The sequence below is a fragment of the Leptonotus elevatus genome, chromosome 1, assembly GCF_054856555.1.
Source record: "Leptonotus elevatus isolate MCC_2025b chromosome 1, RoL_Lele_1.0, whole genome shotgun sequence".
NCBI classification, from domain to species: Eukaryota; Metazoa; Chordata; class Actinopteri; order Syngnathiformes; family Syngnathidae; genus Leptonotus; species Leptonotus elevatus.
In genome coordinates, this window is record NC_141239.1 from 30,375,211 (window position 1) to 30,396,995 (window position 21,785).

General features: G+C 42.4%; 1 protein-coding gene across 6 annotated transcripts in view; it reads left to right on the forward strand.

Annotated features, from left to right (window-relative positions):
- The window catches only part of LOC147181617 (RNA binding protein fox-1 homolog 3-like), a 486,306-nt gene that overhangs the window by 414,589 nt on the left and 49,932 nt on the right, over window positions 1-21,785 (forward strand). For all 6 annotated transcript variants that reach the window (XM_086090602.1, XM_086090584.1, XM_086090576.1 and 3 more), the window contains one exon: window positions 4,099-4,404. In XM_086090602.1, coding sequence (XP_085946728.1) covers window positions 4,099-4,404 — 306 coding nt within the window. The remainder of the gene's footprint in view (window positions 1-4,098; window positions 4,405-21,785) is intronic.

The window sequence follows — 21,785 nt, forward strand, 5'->3', positions numbered from 1 at the left end:
TGTCCTAGACCTTGACAATTATTTTACCCCACCAGGGTATACTACAGATTGATAGTTGTCCTTCCGCCGTGTCCACCGCCCTCAAGATTTCTTGACCGTGATACAAAAGATCCCATTCATCCCCAATTTTTTTATGGTCTTAAGTTAATAGTGTTAGAGATGTCAAAATAGTCCTCAAATAGTACGTACTGCATGTCTTCGATTTTGTCTGCCCTTTTGGTGAGTGGTTTTCCTTGACCATTCGCTTCTTGCTTTGGCTTGAGCCAGGATCCGTTTGTAGGTCACAGCTCTGGTGTACTAGATGTTTTCTTGTTTTTGTGCTGCTGAGCTTTTTATGTCTTGGGCCTCATTATTGTTGTTGATGAGGATGATGATGAGGTTGCTTTAAAATCCAGCAGCTGTCAGGCCAGCGGAGCCGGATGGCCTTTTTTCCGACCACTTTTTGTGCTTGAATAAAAGAACAAGTCGGGAAATTTGCCGACATCAAGAGCTTCCTTTAAATGAAAAAGGCGTGTTATATAACGCCAAGACTGGAGGGGGAGCAGCAAAGTAGAGCGCAGGGGTAGATAAAAAAAAAAGTTGTGCATAAAGAGAGAGGGGAGGAAAGGGTGGGGGGTGGGGGCTGCATGGTAGCTTCAACCTCTCAAGGCTTCCCTCCTTTCATTTCCATAATAGAGCACCGCCTTAATTGGCCGAATGCGGGCTTTTTTTCCAACTGCCTTTTGTTTGCCGACACGTCTGCGTGAAATTATTTCCACTACATTTACAGCGCAGCGTTCCTCCACGCGCTCATTAAAGCTAACACACCTTCCCCCGACTGTCCGGGCTGCAGCGAGGAATAAAACACGTTTATCTCCCACCTCGCCGTCCCCACTCGCCTAGTAAAGCAGGCCAACTTCTCCTGTTATTGTTTCCCTGCCGTCATAAAGATGCTTGCTTGCCTTTTTCTCTCTTAGCCCAAAGAGTTACATCCGGCGTGCCTTTCTTTAAATTGCGCCTGCTTGTTATTGGAATCCACCATTATTGTTCCACCTTTGCACAGTTGGAGGTCCGCTCCGGCAGCTCGTTAGCACGCACACTAACGGCAACGACGGCACACCCGCTAACAGTTAAGCGAGTGCATTAGCGGCGCGGCTCATCATGGCGTTGCACCAGGGAGCCCGGCTGCATGTTTGCAGATGATGTTCGTCTGGAGTCTGCTTGTTTGTCGGCTCTTAAAGTGCACTTGCAACACTCGACCTCAGTCCATCTGCTACAATCTGCGTCAGAGCTAGAAAACTGTTGACTGTAAAAGCTACAAGATGCAACACACTCCAAAATACACTTGCTTTATCCAGCAATATGTTGGCATTGGGAATAGGAACATCATGTATTTAGACTGGGAAGAGGTTTCAGAAGAATAATTTATTGTAGTTCTGTACGTTTTTTTATGCTCACAAAGATATTTTGAAGATGTTCAATATTTGAAGGCGACAAGAAAATCTGCTTGTGAGCATAAACGGTTTGCGTTGGTCTGCACAACGTCTTTGAAACATTTTGCAATCTATTAAAATGCGACAACAAACACAAATCGACTGTGCCTGTAGCTTGGGTTAACAACAAAGCTTTAATATGGTCACTATGGTAAAGCTTATCATGAATGATACCATACAAAAGGTATTTTCAGTCGAGCAATAAACATGAAGCCACATTTTTATGTAACTATATTAGCAGCGTCCTCCTGAAATGCCCTAAGAAGGCACCACACAACAAATACAAATTCCATGACGCTAAATCAAGAGCCGTTTGTAGCATATTTTGATGAGCGGGTGTCTTGCGTGTAAATCACCTGTCATCGTAAATCCATATTTCGAGTAGATCTCCTGCGAATGTACATTTATTTTTCTTCTTGGTCATAGGCTTTTGTGTTGTCTCACTGAGCCTTTTCCCCAATGCAAAGAAACCTTTCTAATACTGTAGGCCTACGTCTGTTTTTTATTGCGTCTGGATTTAATATTAGTCTTAGCGACTGAGATAGTTAGCATCTTGACATGCGTCAAGAGTCCGTCATAGATGGATGAAACAAACAGAATCCGGTCACTTTTCAAAATATAATGGCATTTTCGTCTCAGATTAACCGGAACTGTAAAAAAAAAGTGTTTTCCTTTGATCGGGCTACGGCCCGGTAGTTCAAATGTATCTTGAAGACCACTGCCTTTGAGAACATCTCGGGATGTACATTCTTTAGATGTCTCTTCAAATTGGTCCCGTTCTTCCCACAAATTACCGTTACACATTATTTACACTTAAATTGTCTTTTATTTCCTTTATCGTTGAACGTAAAATCGGCATACAGATTGTCCCGTTTCCTTCTTCCAGCCGTGGATATTATCTTGCATTTTTCCCATGAGCGTGATTGACTGGCTTTCGTACACCAATCAAGACGGCCTCTGATTGGTTCTCTTCTCACTTAGTTCCGACTGTTCCATTTGTGGTTCTTTTCTCCTCCCGCACATGTTTCCTCCCTCAGGTTGGAGTCATTGTGTTTTTACATTTTGCTTTTCAGTTATTGACGAGATTGTCAATCAGTTTAGTTATCATGATCATATCTACGAATAACTTATATTTTAGTTTTTCTTTCACTTTCGTCTGAAAAAGAAACTATTTGTAATAAAATAATTTTTTAGTCAAACAAATTAACACTGAAAAACAAGTGTGTGCTAGAACTAGAGTATCCCCGAACCTTAACTTAAATGAACCCTTAATCCTGATCCTTTAACTCCACCACCGTCAGCCTGGAAATACATATAATACTTTAAAAATACAATACAGTTAGGGTTAGGGTTTTGTTGCCTCGATCCAAGGCCAGTGAATTCAGTACACTTACAACAGCTGTGTGAACCAGCTTTTTGGGAATCAACAACATCCTGATCTGGCGAACGCTTTCTTATTGAGGTAGATGCCACGGACTTTCGGGTTTCACACATTAGCATAGTTTCCGGCCACTGATGACAACGTTCCAACACTCGCACCCCCACTCCTTCGTCCCACAACCGCCGATGGGCGGGGGCGCGCGAGGCTTCTCAACAGGGCGTTTCAACTCTCTGAAATACTTTGGACAACTGAGACAGGCACACTACACGCTTGCTCCCGTCGACGGGAACGCGCAACCGAAGTGCACAAAGGCGGAAGCGCACAAACTGGGACGCGGCCCACACGTCGCAAACAGAAAACGGAAACAAAGCTGATGCGTGAAAACCAGGAAGTCAGAAGTCCCGCCTCCTCCGTGGCATATACCCCATAGGACAAGTGAATAGATGTCAGCTCGACCACTACGCCTCTGATGCACTGATAGCTCAAATTAATATAAATATAAATATAAAATACTTTAGATTCCTGTTCCTGTTTGAGGCACCTACTACTACACCCTACATGTATAAACTTAGTCTGTGATTGGTTTGTTGACATTCAATCAGTGAGTGACATATTCCAGGTTGTAAAGTGTCACTGGGAGAAGAATCAACTGTGGCGTTGAGGTCAAAGTTTGTAATTATCAGAAGACACCAATCAATTAATTGATCGTCCTCGCCTTCTTCTGGTGCTTTGTAACGATTGCTGTGGACTCGGTGGGGGCGGGGGGTGTTTCGGTCCTTTGGGGACTGTGTGATCTACAACATCCTCTGTGTTCATTAGCGCTGATCAAGGCGCTCGCTAACGGCAGGCCTGATGCACTATGACGGCTGCCGCTGCATCGGTGCACAGGGTGCCGCCCCCGTGATGCCCCGCGGTCGCATTGGCACGTCTCTAATGGCAGCCACTTTGATCTCTTCTAACTCAGTGATTCCCAACCGCTGCAGGGAATGATACAATTTCATTTAATTGGTCAGAAAATTATGATTTATTTACTATAAAAAATGTGTCTTTGTTTGGAGCAAGACTAGAGGACTTGACTTCTGACCCAAGTGATGACTCAAAATGTTGTGGCAACTCCACTAAGACTGAGCAATTATATGATCGCAATTAGTGATCGTGATAAATTTCAGGTTCTGGTAATCAGTTGTATCTGACCTATGTGACATATCTAACTTGTTTATTTTTTATTTTTTATCTGTCTACCAGGGTAACCAAGAGGCTGCCAATCCCCCGGACGCCATGACCCAGCCCTACACCACAGCCCAGTACCCCCCGCCCCCACAGAACGGCATCCCTGCCGAGTTCGCCGCACCGCACCCGCTCCCCACGCCCGACTACAGCGGGCAGAGCCGTGTGGCTGAGCACGCCATGACGCTGTACACGCCCACACCCACGCACAGCGAGCCGGCGCCGGGCACCGACAGCAGCACGCCCAGCATCGCCGCCCCCGCGTCCGCACCGGTCAGTGTCGCTCAGCACCTGCAAACACTCTTCGCCACAGGCCGCCAGCAAGTAAACAACTTTCACTCTTCTTTCTTAACCTTTAACCACATCATTCTTTACACTTGTTTTTCCCTTATATACTGTACATTTGACATGTGGGGGGTGGTTAGGTAATGTGGTACGAGGAACTGCAGAGGTACCTTGACTTACGAGTGCCGCAGCCTACAAGTTTCTCAGTTGTAAGCCATTGGTTGATTACATTTTTGTTTTTGTTGTTTTGGCTTGCTTCTGTACGACGGCATATTAGGGCCACGTATAATTTCTTTTTTTTCAGAGTGGAGAGTAATATTCAGAGAAAAAAATAGCAAATTTACCACTTAATAAAGTCGCAAATTTGCCCCTTTATAAAGTGGCAAATTTGCAAGAAAAAAACTCAGAAACTTACGACAAATACTCATAGAGTTGCTATAGTCTAATGTGAGGATTTGTTGGTGGTTAATGGGACACTGTTTATCAAATGAAAAGGCAGGATGGAGACGGAATTCATTCTTAATTTAAACTTTACTCGTCATACACGGCAGCTTGAGCAACAAGACTTCCCGATCCCCTTTCAGCTGACTAACACTAACCAATCAGAAGCCAGCATACTTGGGGTAAATGCAAATGAATGACAGAGAGCAGCAGATTCGGCACATCAACTTAGCTACTTGTAGAAAAAAATACCAAAATGCATGAATGGGTGAATAATAATTCTGGAAACATAAATGTACAAGTAAATATACATTTTAACAAATTAACTTAAATGCTTGATCCTCAGGATGTGGAAATTCGCAAAGCGAGGCGTCTTTGTTGCTGGCCGTACCCACCGCTTTAACCCATTAATGCTACATTCACACCAAAACCGAAAAGGCGATCTGGAACGTTTCCTTCACTAGCGTTTCACCGCGTAGTTTTTTGGAACGATTGCCGCTCATTCATGCATTCGCGCACACCGGAGAGGAGGAGGCGTGTCCCTTGGTGAACGACTGTAGAGCACTCAACAAAAAGGGAGCACCGCCGACTACTTCCAGTTCTTTCCTGGACACTATTTTCTCCAGCAGCGAGAGGTTTTTGAGGTGCGTGATAGCACTTCTGCTTTTTACTGGCAATCAGGCGACCGGCAGTTGCGCTAAATAACTTTGGCATGGATGATAAACACTGCTGCTACCTCGAAACAGTTCAACAGCAAGTAAATACACTTACCAGCACTTGTATGCTACTTCCTTGCTCACCATTCGGTCCCGGTTGGCTGTGTTGTTGTGCTCAGGGTGACAACAGACAGGACGCTATGTGTGACGTAGCCGGTACTAGAAGCCGATTGACTACCGCGAGGCGAAATGCGAAAAAAGTTCCTATTTTTCAACTTTGGCGAACATGCGGATTTTCATCACAAATGTGCGGATTTCTCTGCACCGCAAAAATAGGCAACTAAATATACAGTATGTTCAGTGTTTGACAAGAAAGATTTCTATTAACCATGCACAATTCGATATTGTTAAAATATCGTGATCATCACTCTGTAATTCCAAGCCCTTTTTTATTTTTGCCCATGACCCTTTGATATACCCATTTTATGGAATATACACTTCATAACCCTTGGTCTCATTAAAATTTCAACTGAAAATAGTCATAAATAAACTAAAGATTTATATATATATATATATATATATATGTATATATCATTGCATTGGATCTGAACCCTTATAGTGCTGAATATATGCAACACAAACACGCTTTTATGCATTCACACTTGAGTACTTGCAGCAGTCACATGACTTCAAGTGTGTAATTTTCTGCTTATTTTTGCATGAGAAGTAGAAATGTGCATTAATGCGAGTTACGCCAGAAAGCCGAGTGCCGTTATCGGGGGTGTTGCCGTCCACATGAATGATTTAGGGGCCTCCTGTCATCTGTAGTCGTTTGGAGGGAGGGTGGGGGATGGCGGGGGTGCGAGTGCGGGCAAACATTCATCAAGCTGACGTTCACGGAATCTCTGACTCGTTGGTGCCGCAAAATCTAGATTTTTTTAAATGAAAATGGTGTATGTGAAATATGTTAAATAACTTGTTTTGATTAAGAAATGAATAACTGATATACAGCACATATCGCTGGCGTCTTCGCTTTTCAGGAGATCCCAAAAACGGCATGTTTGTTCAACTAATAACATTGCATCATCAAAGACAGCAAGTCAGTTTCAACACTTAAGATCAGTTAAGATTTTTTTTTAAACAACACCCACACGTTTGGATTGACCAATGTTCTAGATTATTTTTTCTTTTAAAGAAGCAACATTTTAAATATTGTGACATAGGAGGCCACTTCAGCAATATGTAGATTAGAATTTTTTCAATATGTGTGTGTACTGTATATATTTAGATATTATAAATGTAACCATTGATATAATATAATATGATAACCAGATATGTAATAAAGCACATGAAAAATATTTAAATGGTTAAAAATATTATGCTAAGTTATCAACAACAAAAAAAACATAAACACATGAAAATATTTAAATGGATAAATATATTTTACTAACTCATAATATATATATAATTAGTAAAATAGCCAACTTAATATCTCAGGGCACCACCATATTCCACAAGTTTTGATAATGTAAAAGTGGGCCATATGTGGACCCCGCACCAAACTTGCGCCTCCGCGGGTTCGTACTTTCCATAAAGCAGTCCGTCTTTGCGGGTTTGCGACTTAGTTTCAATTCTGCATTTCTATTCTCACTCCTTGAAATACTTTTGACCCGTGGCTCACACCCGGCGGCAGGAAGACGGAGATAAAAGCAGAGACGTTTTGTGCCGCTAAAGCTCAGCAAAGCATCCGGAAAGACGAGTAACGCCGATGGAGATGAGAACCTTAAGACCTTCGGGCCACTCTCATCTCTCTCGCGGCGGGAAAACACCTGCCGGGAGAGGTCAACGCTCGGCTGCCGCCTTATCTGGGTCACGCGCGCGCGCACACACGCTATGAACTGTTAGCTATTAGCTGCCCTCTTTCAGGATGGCAATTACCGCGAGATGCGTGGTGCACTAAAGCTGATTCTATACTTTCACATTCACACTTTTGCTGCATATATGACTTCCTGCAGAGAAATACAAAGCTACTGCTATGCAGTGAACTAGCGGTTAATGCAATGCATTCATTACAGAGGCACCTGCAAATCTGCCAGAGGGACCATTGTGAGAGAAAATTGTGTTTTAATAGGTACTACTATACATAAACTTATTGAAGCATGCTTAAAAATTAAGAGCCTTAGAGCCTGTCAAGAAATAGGAGGGTATCATAACATCACTTTAAGAAAATGAAAAGACTCACTGGCTTGCACTTCTCTAAATAAGAGGCACGGTATTTATTAACACCAAAATGTTCAACTAATGCATGTCATTTCATATAAGTGTCCGCTAGCTTAATGCTAACATAATACAAAATATATAATATCAGGAAATTGGTCAAATGAGAATACATGTAAAATTAAACCTATGGCACCCTAAACAACATTTGAAATACTTTATTTCTAGGAAAGTGCAACACAAAATAGTTAGGAAATGAAGAATGCACATTGCATTCATAAAATCAGAACATGAATACATGTTGCCAATATTGACAAAACAGATTGTTTTGTTGTTAAGGAACAATACAAAGAGTCCTCGAGTTACGACATACACGACCTACGACGTTTCGACTTCACGACTTCTTTTTCGTTAATTTCCCTCAGGAATCACGCCATTTTAAAGTTATTTAAAGTTGTGTTGTTGTTACCTCCAGAAAATGGGCAGCCATCAAGCAGGTCGGCTCGCTAACAGACGTGTCACATTTCCATGTTTAAGTTTGAATTGGCTCCGCTTTACCGTCCGTCAGCAATGAATGTACGTGCGGAAACACGAAATATTGGTTCCGGCATCTTACGGGTGGCGCAACTATGTTTTTTTTTAAATGACTGTACTGGACAAAGTATTTTGATGTAAATATTGACTTTAACGGTGAAATCCGTCATAAATCAAAATTTGGGTTACATCGCCAGCGTAGGAATGGAACTCGTTCGTATCTCGAAGACTCCCTGTATATCCATGTTCTGTACTGAAAAATTAATTATTGTTACCAATTTTCTGATTTAAAAAAATTCCCTTTATAGAAAGTTATACACAAAATAGATGGTCCTCTTTTTAGGAAACAAAAGAATCATGTTTTGAAAAATGACAATATGAATAAATGTAATCGTTAACACCACTACTGACTTTTATTTCGTTTGCTTTTTTTTTTAACTGCACCATGCAATAGTTTGTCTTGTGAATATGATTACATATGCAGTTACGCCGAAAGGCGTTTCTGCCATCTAGGGATACTCATGCTGAAAACAAGACTGGCAACAACAAATCCCTTAACTATCCTCATGTACACGTTAAAGCTAACAATGCAGTTTAATATATAGAACGACGGCGCCATGTCGTCTTGGTTTGATTTACAGTGATCTGTTACAATAACGAGTTGAGAGTCGACAAAAGCTACCACCGACCCCCTTGCCCCTTCCCAGTCCATCATCAACTGCCCCACCCCCCACGCCCCCCTCCCAGACGCCTCTCTGATCCCTACCTCTCCCACCTTCGCCATCTCGCAGCGATTCATGTGCGCCCCTGCCGGGAAAAGAGCCTCAAGGTGGTGGCCTTCCTCCTCATCCTCCTCCACCTCTTCCATCCACACATCCACCCACATAACTGAGGAAAGTGAGTGGAGGGGATTATCGTGGTGTAAACAGAGAGTCTAATCCTCGGGGGCTGGTGGCGTGGTGTTGCCCACCGCTGAGTTACGCCAGCTTTAATGGCACGAGCAGCCCGTTTGCTTCGGGTGCCGCCGCCACACGGGCCCCGAGCGCCTTTTGATTGCCGAAACACAGATTGAAGGAGCAGATTCTCAGCGGAAAACCCCACGACCCCCACCCCCCCCCCACCCCACCCCCACCCCCCCCCATCGCCCCCACCACCTCCCCTCTTTGCTGCTCCCTTGATGCCACTTTACTCTGCACAGCTCTTCGACTTAAAGACTTAAAAAGAAGCAAGAAGGTTCTGTGACGTTTGTTTTAACGAGTCCTTCCTTTTTTCCTCCCTGGCTGGCTCGCCATCCATCAGCGTATCCTCGTCTGCCCTCCAGAACCAGACCTTGAGGGCAGTCATTCTCAACCACCTTGCCAAGGGAAATATTGCAATATCTTCTTTTGTCTATCTATGCCAGTATATGCACACTGTTTAATGTGTGTATTTTATTGATGGCAACAGGTAGATACACATTATTCAGTGGTGCCTTGATATGAGTTATCCGACTTACTGTTGTTGTTGTTTTTAGATACAAGCTGTTGGTCAGCTGATTTTTGGCTTAAATTTGGGAGCAAAAAATTGAACAGTGAATTCAACTGACTTCTCAACAAGCAGCATTTTGACACTTTTTCAGTTCAACAGCAAGACCATTCCAGAGCTTTACGCCACAAACTGAGATACACATACTTCATGAAAATGTTCTCAATATTTCCTGGGAACTTTAATACGGGCCTTAAACATAATCTGAGCAGTTAAAATTTTTTACTAGATCCTTGAATAAAAAAAAAAAACGTGACTTCAAAAACAACAAATTGGTGTGGTCTCGATACCCTGCATGATGTACAATCCTTATTGCTCTTTTTTGTAATGTGCAAATCTTTTATAAAGTGCATTTATAGGCATTCCCCCAGATTTCAATAATATATAGTATATAATGCATGCTGATTTAGAACATTCATAGATTTACACAGTATTCCAGTATTTCTGGTTATTTTGGAGCACACATATTTCACATGGGGTTTCCAGTAGAGCTTGTGATCTATTAAGACACCCAAAAACTTGATTTTATAAACCCTTTCCACTTCCACATTGTCAATTTCCATCTTGATTTCTCTACTTATTTTACAATTTCCAAATATCATGAACTTAGTTTTATTTAGGTTCAAAGATAGCCTATTCGAATCAAACAAATGTTTTAATTTATGCATTTCAATTTTGACAACCTGTAAAAGCTGCTGCAAGTCCTCCCCAGAACATAAAATATTTGTGGCATCAGCCAAAATAACATATTTCAATAAGTCAGAAACTTTACATATATCATTTATATATAAAATAAACAATTTGGGTCCCAAGACTGACCCGTGTTGAACACCACAGGTTATATTTAAACACTCAGACTTATGATCATCCAGCTGTACAAATTGTCTCCTATTACTCATGTAACTTCTTAACCAGTCAAGTGCCACCCCTCTAACACCATACCGTTTCATCTTTATAAATAATGTCTCATGATCAATTGCATGAAATGCTTTTTTTCAAATCAATGAAAATCCCCACTACTTATTTTTTGTTTTCTATACATCCTGTTATCTCCTCTACTAACTCCATGGGAAATTGTGGGGCGACTTGTGCGACAATCCCGGGAGATGTCGCAGAGGGAAGGGGGGGAGGGGTGGTGGTGCTGCCAGCCGAGCGGCAGCGGGCTCGTTATCTGGCCGGCTTCAAATAGTCCGAGGTCGGCGTGAATTTCATGAGTAATCACTCTGCGTTCAGATAATAAATTAAGGCGGCCGGCATGAGGGCAGCACTCAATTCCACATTTTTCCGCGGTGAGAAGACTCTCCAAAGGGGATTCTGGGTGACTGCGATAACACACAAAAAAGGGGAAAAAATGCTGCGACGCCCAAGCAGACGCGCTCCCTCGCTTCTGTGTCATCCGCCGTTTTCCGACGCTAACGCTTGTTCGCGTGTCGCACAGTCACTCTTGTCGTCTACGCCGCCAAGGACGCTCCATGTGGGCATTTGTAAAGAACGCGCTGATAGTCAATCGATTCTATTTTCTTTATGAAACGGACGGGGAAATCCTTGAAAGTCTGAAGAAGAGCGGCTAAAAAGGACCATTTAGCCTCTGATCTGACCTTATTGTTGTGACATGACGGAACAACAGGCCCGCACTGCTTGAAAGAGAACGGCTCAGGATGAGTCACTTCACTACAAAAATAATGAGCAAATGATACAGAGGATGTGGAAAAGGAGATGGATGCTTGGATAAAAAGGAAAAATGGAGTGTAAAGTTTTTTAATCCAAGGATTCCATCAACACTGACGAAGAAGGACATAACATTAGAACTTTAAGGATATCAATAAGAAGCATAAATTAATTTTAAAAAAAAGTGAAAATAACGTAAACATTGTCATTTTTTTTAATTGCTTGGACATCGAGTTGCTTCACTTTATGACAGGAGGTGCAGCCTAGATAGATACCCATCTTGATCATGTAGCCATTATTATTTTATTTTTTTTTTTTTGCCTGAATTGTTCTTTTTTTTCCCCCCCGCACAGACAATAGGGCTAGCAGCATCGTCTGTACCTTTATTTGCGTCAGCGTCTTCAAGGTCATCAGCTTGGTGGTTGATTTGCGGCGCGCACACACGCATGCACACATCGACGTGACGTCACTTAAATACACTGAGACGGAGCCGCGGTGGACAGAATTCCGTGGAATACGAATAAATAAAATTTGGTGGAAATATTGGTGGAAACGGATTAGCTGCACAAGCGGACTGGAACGATTCACCGTTCCAAATCGTTCCGGTCCCAAATCTTTTACCGGAACGTAGTTGCGGACCGTTCCGGCCCACTTTCACCCCTGGTTATGCATTAGTATTATAAGGGGCCACTGGAAAAAAAGCTTTCCCCTGTAAAGCCTTCTTTGCATTTTCATGGCGACTAGTTAAGGAGCAGCTATCGTGTTTGAGATGTCACACTTTAGAAAGATTCAAACAAAAAGGCTTGCTCACAGAAACATTTTCAGAAGTAGTTGGTTGTTTAATTTCATATTAAAAGAGTGGGCAAGACACAATTATGTGTATAAAAGACAGTGGCCTTATAGTTAGTATGTCTGCCTCACATTTCTGAGGTCCCGATTCAAATGTCTTTTGTATGCTTTCATCATGCTTGTGTGGGTTTTCTGCAGTTACTTTAGCTCCAACACATATCGTAGGGTCACTGCAGACTCTAAAATGCCCTTGGTGTGAATGTGAGTGTAAATACTTGCCATTAGCAGTCTTCCTGGTTAGCCTTGAAGTCACACGCGCACATTAGCATCCAGTTCAGTGTTGCAGTTCACACTTGTCACTCTCTCGGCAGTTACGACTTCTTTAGAAAGAGCAAACAAACAAGTAAAGTGGCAGTAAGCTACAAAGAATAAATTAAAGTTCCCTCTCTGCGCGGGCACGCTTTAATCACATGTAATCTACTGTACCTGCCTGGCTGCGTTCCAATCAGATAGTTTCAATTATGCTATTGTAATGCCACTCTGCATGGAGTATCGAAAAGTGCTGAGGCCGGCATTTTTCAGGCGATTTGCAAATAAAAGCAAAGGGAGTCTTTTGAGAGAAGTGGCGGAACAGGAAGCCAGCGAGCCGCCGGAGATGACAGCTCGCGTTGGCACGGACGCCGCGTTCCGCATCCCGCCGCCTCCTCCCTCTTCCTCCTCCTACCGCTTCCCTCTGACAGCAGCTGTCGGGACAGTAAAATGCCGCTGATGGTGGCCTCCTGTGGCGGAGCTGCGCAGGTCATTAGTTTTCTCTGCCACAACGCCGTTTCTCAAACAGGATGGCAGGGATGGCAGAGAGGCGGGTAGGTAGGTAGTCAGTCATCAAAGGCAGGATCGCGAACAAACAGGTAGGGAATTCAGGGAGATAAGCAAGCGAGCAGGTAGGCGGGCCGGTGGATGTCCGGTCAACGGGTGGGTAGTGCGGAGGATGGTGACCAAAAGGGTAAGGAAGTCGGGGAGGTAGGAAATCAGGAAGGCCATCTGGTAGGTAGATGGGTAAGCATGTGAGCAAGTGAGTAGCGAGGCAGGACGATCGGCTTCCAGTTCATGTGTAAGTCGGGAAGGATAGCGAGCAAACAGGTAAGGAAGTCAGGAAAGCAGACAGGTAGGGAGGATAAAACTATAGAAACAGGTAGGACGGTCAAGGGCATTGGTAGGCTAAAGCTCTGGGTTATTTATTTAACCCAACTTCGCCTCCGAGTGCAGAGGACGTGAGATTGAGTCAGGGCTTCGGCCTTCCTGGGTGGAGTTGGCATATTCTCCCCGTGCTTGCGTGGGTTTTCTCCGGGTACTCCGAATTCCTTCCACATTCCAAAGACATGCATGGCAGGATAATTGAACACTCCAAATTGTCCATAGGTGTGATTGTGAGTGTGGATAGTTGTTTGTCTCTGTGTGCCCTGCGATTGGGTGACAACCAGTTCAGGGTGTACCCCGCCTACTGCCCGAAGCCAGCTGGAATAGGCTCCAGCACCCCCCGCGACCCTTGTGAGGACAAATGGTTAAAAAAAATGGATGGATGATTAACCCAAGCAGATGGTTCGCTTCCATTTTGACCCAATCTGAGTTATTTTGACTCCGGCCCTCAAACACCGGAATTGGGGAACCCTGTTTTAGAGTGTAAGTAGTTCAATAAATAGCCAGGCCAAAAGGGACGGAAGGCATGTCAGTTTTTAGGTGTCCAGGCAAGCAGGGACGGCAACCAGATAATGACGGGAAGGAATGCGAGTAGGGAAGCAGGCCATCAAGCAGGGAAGTAGGCAACCAAGACAGCAAACAGGTGTTTGGTGGGCTGGCGACCAGGTGGATTACTCAGCAGGAAAGTAAATGAATAGGGAAGCAGCCAAGCAGGATCCTAGACACTGACTACCAAAATGCTAGTCCTCTAATGTGGTCGTTGTTTATTGCGTGTCCTCATCATTGGCGATCTGCCTGACAAGCTGCGACGGAGCCTGGAAGTTAATCTGGACGTTTGCAAACACGCTGCCTCGGTGTGATCAAACAGACACGCTAGAACGCCGTTCGCGCGGCGGTCCGCTAAAGGTTGACTGTGTCTGGTGTGAGCGATGAAACAGATTGACCTGCGGCGTGGTGGTGTTAGAGGAAGGAGGGGGTTGGGGGGAAGCTCCGTTCCTCGCCACCCTCCAACATCTGTCTGCAATGTGTCACCCCCGAGCCCAACACGGCCACTCAGGCTATTAACCTCCATGGCAGAGTTAAGACCCCCACCGTCCGAATCTCTCGCACACAAATCCACTCGACTCCTCCGGCGTCTTTTGTTGAGCGCACTCACGCTGGCCTGGGGGGCGTCCTACCTGGTAGTGAGGGGGTGACAGAGTGGGACCTTGAATCAAACCGCTGTCACTGTTCACAATGGATGTCGGCAACGACTGGAAATGGGCCATAAAGCGCAAATAAATGACAGCCATCGCCGTGGAGATTGTGATTATGATAATGAGAATAATAAAGGAGATCATCATCACCATCAGCGTGATAATGATGATACTGCCATGATGAATTTGAAGGAATACATCGCTAAGCACATTTCTGCCATGCTTGGAAATGGATCATGGAGAGGCCACAGTGTGTCATTTCCATTTCACATGGGGATCTCTCACAAGGCTTTGCAAGTTCAGTTTCAGTGTTTGACACAACTAGCTCAAGATGCTTTCAGATTAGCACCCCTAGTTCAGGGGTTTGCAAACTTTTTCACTCCAGAAATATTTTCATGGACCCGCTCATAATCTCAATACCAATTAAACATAACTTCAAGATGTACTTGCATATGTAATAGGAATAAAAGTTGCCAATTTTTTTTTGGGGGGGGGGGGGGGGTCATAGTTTATGATAGCAAATTGGTTTGCATCTCTCCACAAAAGAAGATTCAATATGGTTTTCGACACTCGCAGTGCAAAATGATAGAGACAGCTTTATTTGAAAGTGGAACGATTCGATTCAGTTTGATTTGACAGTGTGATTATGATTTGATTCGATATGGCATGGCTCAGTTTGAGTGGGTATGATGCAAATGCTTTTTTGTTGTCATTTATAATGGAACGATTCAGTTCAACTTGATGCACTCGCATCTTTTAGACACAGTGTATAAGTGACCACTAGATGCCGCTATATCATAGAATGCAGCCGAAATGCATGCATTTAGAATCGCACACACTACGGTGGCTCAGAGAGACCACACTTTGCTAGCCTACCACCTTGGCAAGCAATGGCAACTTGGTAGCCGGTGTGCACCTGACGGCCAACGCCAAAAGGCAGAGCAAGCCGGATTTAGCCGGAGCAGCTAACGAGAGCAGCTAGCGAGACTCAGTCAGAGCCACAGGCGTGAGCTAGTAAAAAAAAGAAAAAGCGAGTAAAAGCTTGTGAGAGTAAAGCAGAAGGTGACAAGCAACGGGAGCCCAAAACACGGGACTCAGCAACGACAACCGGCAGGCCCCAGCTGTGGAAGGTAAGCGGCGGGTCACCCTTCGGGTCCGACATTCAATGCGAGCACCACCAGGGCTAACTACGTTGGAGAAGTTGTCCTTTGGTCAACCGTAGCATGAAGCTGGAAGCGAAGTAAGATGAGACTACAGTCATGTAAAATAATTAGTGATTACTAGACGATTTTATAAAAAATATAAATCTTTATGCGATACAACATATGTTTTTGCATACTATAATATGTATGTATGTATAAAATATCTTGTCCCTATAATAAAATACATTTTGTTCTAAAACACAATATCATAGCTTTTATTATACTGGTGCGGCCATATTGGTGTGACCATTTTTTTTTTTTTTGCAGAATCCCACTTTAGGGATCTCAGACCCCATTTTTAGAACCACTATTTTAGTTTACACATCAGTAAATTCTGGCTCTCTTGGAGCAGCTGGTGCTAGAGCGGCCATCTTAAAGTTGCCAGTCTGACCCCCCCCCCCCCCCCCCCCCTTCCAAGAAGACACCTCCGGAGAACAAACACCAAGCCAGGGTGTTCTTTGCGTACCGATGAATGAGTGTGAAAAAGTGAGTCAGTGCTCGCGGCCTCGTTTAGTCACCTAAACGCTATAATTACAAAGACTCTGCTAATTAGCAGGCTGTGTTGTTTTTTGTTTTGTGTTTTCTAAAGGAGATGTTTTCTCAAGCTCATTAGGTGTGCACCTTTGCACTTTTCACACCGCCCACAATAGAGGAAGATCTAAACACAAAGTCAAAATGAGTCATGAGAGAAAATGTATTTATGAAAAGACTGTAACAGGATTAAAAAACAAATAAATAGAAAGTCACCACCCAGTTTGACACTTTGCAACTTGAGTATGCAAAGCTAGAAACATGAAGTTGAAAGGACATCAAGCAGGAAGTCCAACTAAGTTTCTGGCAGGAAACAAATTATTCTCTTAATTGGGGTCTCGGGAGGGCTGGTGCCAAAGTGATTCTTTGGCTGAAATTGTCAAGCAGAGGTGCAATCAGTTGTTCTGCTAACTTGTCGATGGAGGGGTGTGGATGTGGATTGATCAGTTTAATGAACGTGTAGACTACGGGGGTGCCACTGTTTATTTCATTAAAGTGTAGACGAGGGTTGTTAGGCAAACATGTTGACAGTGGTGGAGTGCAATTGGTCGTTTGACAAAACTTGCTAGGAAAGGACGTACATTCGATTGTTAGGTGAACTTTTAATGGTGGCGCGGGTACGACAGTTCGTTAGGTGAACTTGTCGACTGTGTATGATGCATTTATTTGGTAAACTTTTAGATGAACAAGTGTCATCTGTTGTTTGGTTAACTAACTATCGTCTGTTGTTTGTTATTAGGGATGAGCCGGATATCCATACAACACGAGTTTCCGGTACGGATAATTAGTTTTTTCCGGATACAAACATAACCCAGATATAATTCCTTATTATCCGTATCTGACGCCACAGCGCTCCTCTTTCACTCGCTGTCATATTGCGACATAGCCTATCTACGACGTGTTTGTGATGTTTGAGACAATGTGCGAATTAACCTACAATTTTAGTCAAATTGGCTCATATAACAGATTAAAAATTTTATTTTCCGTTTCCTTTTTATTAGTAAATGTAATTATTGGACATTTTTGTACAGTCGCACTTCGCTGTGATGCATCTGTAAGCAATACGGCCCTGTTCATTTTAGACTTATTTCCTCATGGTCTAATTGTGCTATAAGAATGAGTATGGTGTCGTCAAGCATTGCCATAATTTAGATATCACTCCACCTCAGGTTTCATATTCTTTCTTCACGAAAGAAAGAAAAAAAATACATTTAATTACAAGTGACTGCAGCGCGGCACAGCCAACCACCGGTCCATGCATTACGGTGGCATGAAAACCGTGACTGATTGTCTCCAAACTTTATGAGTACATGTGTAGACATATGTTCGTCATGGGCTAAAAATATTAGAATGAAACTCGCAATATTTTTGGTCATATTTAAGACGGAAACGCTGCCGCACATTCATATAATAATAATAATGCATAACACTTTCGAATATCATCCAAAATATTGTGAGTTTCGTTCTAATATTTCCAGACTATGATACCACATGTCTGCACATGTACTCATAAATGTTGTGGACAATCAGTCGTGTTTTTTTGGACATAAAGTGGCATCATGTTTATCTACAGGCAGACGGGATCGAGCCATCACAACATGAACAGTTAATAATAATAAATATAAAACCCTGCGAGATTCGTTCTAATATTTTCAAACTATCATTAGCACAATCAGTCACGCTTTTCATTCCTAATGCCAGCATAACGGACCGGTTGCGCACATTAGGTTGGCTGCGTGTCTGCAAATGTATTTTCCCCCTTTCTTCCTAAAGGAAGGTTATTCTATGCAACCTGAGATGCAGGAGTGCTATCCAAATTATGTCAATACTGAACGACGCCATAGGCATTTTTATAGCACAATATAGACCAGGAAGTCCAAAATGTGCAGGGCCATGTTGTCCTCTGCTCAACACGTCATCACAATGATGCGCTGCACAAAAAAGTCCAATATGACAGCGTACATGGTGTGTCATCATTTTGACACGTAAACGGCTTAACCTTTTTTTTTTATCAGGGAGTCAGTTGCCATTGATATTTGAATGTTCATATAGCCTTATGACCGCGCGGCAACATCTTGTTGCGTTTTGGAATGTGGTGGAGGAATATCACCGGCTTGACTGTGCGTGCTGCCCGTGGTGTGAGCTGGGTAAAACGTGAAATACAAACTAAAAATATGTTCAATACATGTCTCGAACACATCTCTCTCTCTCTCTCTCTCTCTCTCTCTCTCTCTCTCTCTCTCTCTCTCTCTCTCTCTCTCTCTCTCTCTCTCTTGTTGTTAGTAAAAAAAAGAAAAAAAAGAAAAAAAAACTTGTTCTTAACTCTTTTTTTTTTTACCACCAAAAACGTCAACTGAGGTTAAAGACACGTCCACTGTATACCGCCAACAACGTCAATTGACGTCACGTTTTTCTCAATGGGCAGTGCAACGTTTTGTGCAGCGCTCCTTGTGAATGGGTGTAAAAATCACAAAACCACTAACTATGGCCAGCAGATGGCAGCATTGAATCTCTTTTCAATGGGCTCCCGGTAGTATCAAATTACAAGAAAACATGGCGGATCTTAGGAAATAGAACATTTTCAAGGATGACGTGTATGATCAAAACCTTTGTCACATTAAATCTAATTCACAAAGCGTCACTAAACAATAAAATATTAGTGTCAAAGACACTTCTGTGCAGAAAATGTAGGGGAGACCGGGGCTAGTTGTATCACTTTTTATACTTTTATCTAGTTTTTGGAATCAATACATCATATGTAAACAAAATGTATACCAGATGAAAGATGTCACACTATAAGGGGAAAGGTGTCACACTGGATTTTGCAACTAATTAAAAAAACCAGGACAAAATTATCCCTTTTCGCCTGCTTTTTTTTTAACCTCTAGAAAAATAGTTTGTCATTGATCTTGAAAATTGACTATAGTCATTAAGCAAACTTTAACATAAAATATTAGGAAATAGATTATTCTTAGGAACTTTTGGCATGTAGGTCATAGCTCTCAGCCTCAAATGCCAATTTTGCTTCCCTTAAACGGGAAGTTTGTCATTAAATTGAATTTAAAAAAATTAAATAAAGTATTTTGGTTAATGGATTAATGGATGGTTCATCATGAAACTTAAACCAGTCCTGACATGTCTTCATACTGTAGTTCCATCAACAACTGCAAATCCATGTTTAAACAATGAAACAAAACCTAACAAACTAATTTCCTCACTCTTCAGACTCATCATCTGAAGGGTAGTTCTGGCATATGTAAAGAGAGTTGACACAGGTAAATTTTTCATTGGCCCATTCTTTGCATATGTGACAACAAACCCCAAAATGACTGAGACAAGTTGCCCCAAACTACCATGTTGGCTAATACTTGCTCTAGTTTAAAGTTAGTAGAAAACAGAGCAGTGCCTGAGGCATGACAAGATGCCTGAATCTGTCCTCGAACAAGTCCACCTGATTTGCTGCTAGGATTTGTCTATGTATGACGCCTGTTTGAAAATATATGAAGTTGAAAATGTTTACTTTGGGTTGTGCAAAACAGATAAAATGTGCGATTCAGAACACAATCCCTGACCATTTATACAAAGAAAACTAGTATTCCACTTTTTCGTTGCGCCCTCTTGGAATAGTTGTATCACGGGTAAGTTGTCAATTTTCTTCTCCACCAGTCTCCCCTATCTTTTCACTTTTCAAAGCTTGTTTACTCCAAATTGTTTAAATTTTTGCCAGATGTCACTCAAATTACCTATTTTCAAATGGTGATTACTAAAGAATGGAATAAGGTACTAGAAAAATACTTTTTTTTCTAATGAAAGAATGGAATGCGATGTTTATGTAGTCATAGCACCACAATATTCTGTCTGCCTTGAAAGATGAGTTAAAATGCTCGAAATCGGCTGGCACTGTCGGGGGTTGTTTTTTGGATAACATTTGGCAGTAAAAGAGTGAAATAGTTCCTTGATTATTGTTATCAAAAACACTGAATTTCAATTCTCAGACTGTTAAGTAAATATGTATTCATACACATCCATTTTCTTTTTCGAAAAAATAGATAAAAAGCACAGATTTGAATCTCAATTAGGCAGTTTTGGCAATAGTTTTCAAATAAACAAAAATTATAGCAACTTTTGATCAATCCATATCAATTTCACACTTTATTTTACCAGGCCACCCCCACTTTCGGTTTAGGCCACGCCCCCTCCGAATACAGATACAGATCATTTAGATGGTTGAATAGATACAGATACAGATAGTGGTGTACTCGCTCATCCCTAAATGTTATGGTCTGGGTGCAATAAGTAAAACTCTCAAGTTGGGGCACGTGTAAGTCAAGGTCAGTCAAGGTGCATATTTGTAAATCCCGAAAAATTTGCCCAGCAAGTTTCTTCCCAGAAATAGCCAAGCGTAAAAATCCTGTGAAAGCACGTCCACCTGAATGCCGTCTGACATCCATCAGCAGTGTCACGGTGGGGAACGAGCGGGATTTGTCAGCCGCGGCCGACATGTCGTTTATATAGAAATGTCAGAATGGCATTCGCATAATGATGGAAACAACAACGCCTCGGGCTCGGGGTCCCCTCGCGTGCCGACGTCGTCGCTAATGTCTCCGGTCTCGCCGCGTCGGACCGCCGTGGGATCTATATCTGCGGCTTTTTGTCAGCGCCTTCAATCTTCCGCCTAGCTCAAGAGCTAAGTGTGAGAGATTAATACGCGGATTTGTGACGCGCAAGCTTCACGTTGACATTATAACTCACCGGCTGTTTATCGCTTCGGCTTTCTTGTTGGATTGAGGAATGACAGACACAGGATAGCTGTGCTTCTCAAAGTGGGGTCTCCACCCCCCTGCGTCTGCGAGCTTTTTTGAGACATCCACAAAATAATTTGAAAGAAATGACATGTCATAAAAGTGCATACTTACATCTGGGGACCAATAAAACAAACAGAACAAATTGATTACTGTTGTCTTATATTTTGAGAGAATTAACAAATCTTTTCCAGGATAAAGATTGTTTTTTAATTATTATTCACTTGTTAATATATGACTGTCTTCCCTTTCCACTGTCTTAACTTTGACTTGATCTTGGAAAAATCTGACTTCATTTTTGTAAGATTGTAACTTTTTTTCTTGACAAAATACTTGGAAATATTTACTTCTTTTTTTTTTAACAAAAAAAAGACAACTATTTTTATAACATTAAAAGATTGGTTCTCTAATTTCTCTACATTTATTTATTGTAAAATTTTTAAACATTTTATCTTGACAAAATTTGTGCTTGTAACATTTATAACTTCCTTGTCTTGGAAAATTATGACATTAGTCTCACAATATGACGAGGGGGAGATTTTATAAAAAATATGACACTGCAGTAATTTCTGGACTACAAGACGCACCTGACTATAAGCCGCGCTAGCTAAATTTGGGGAATACTTGAGTTTGTTACACATATAAGCTGCACCTGACTGTAAG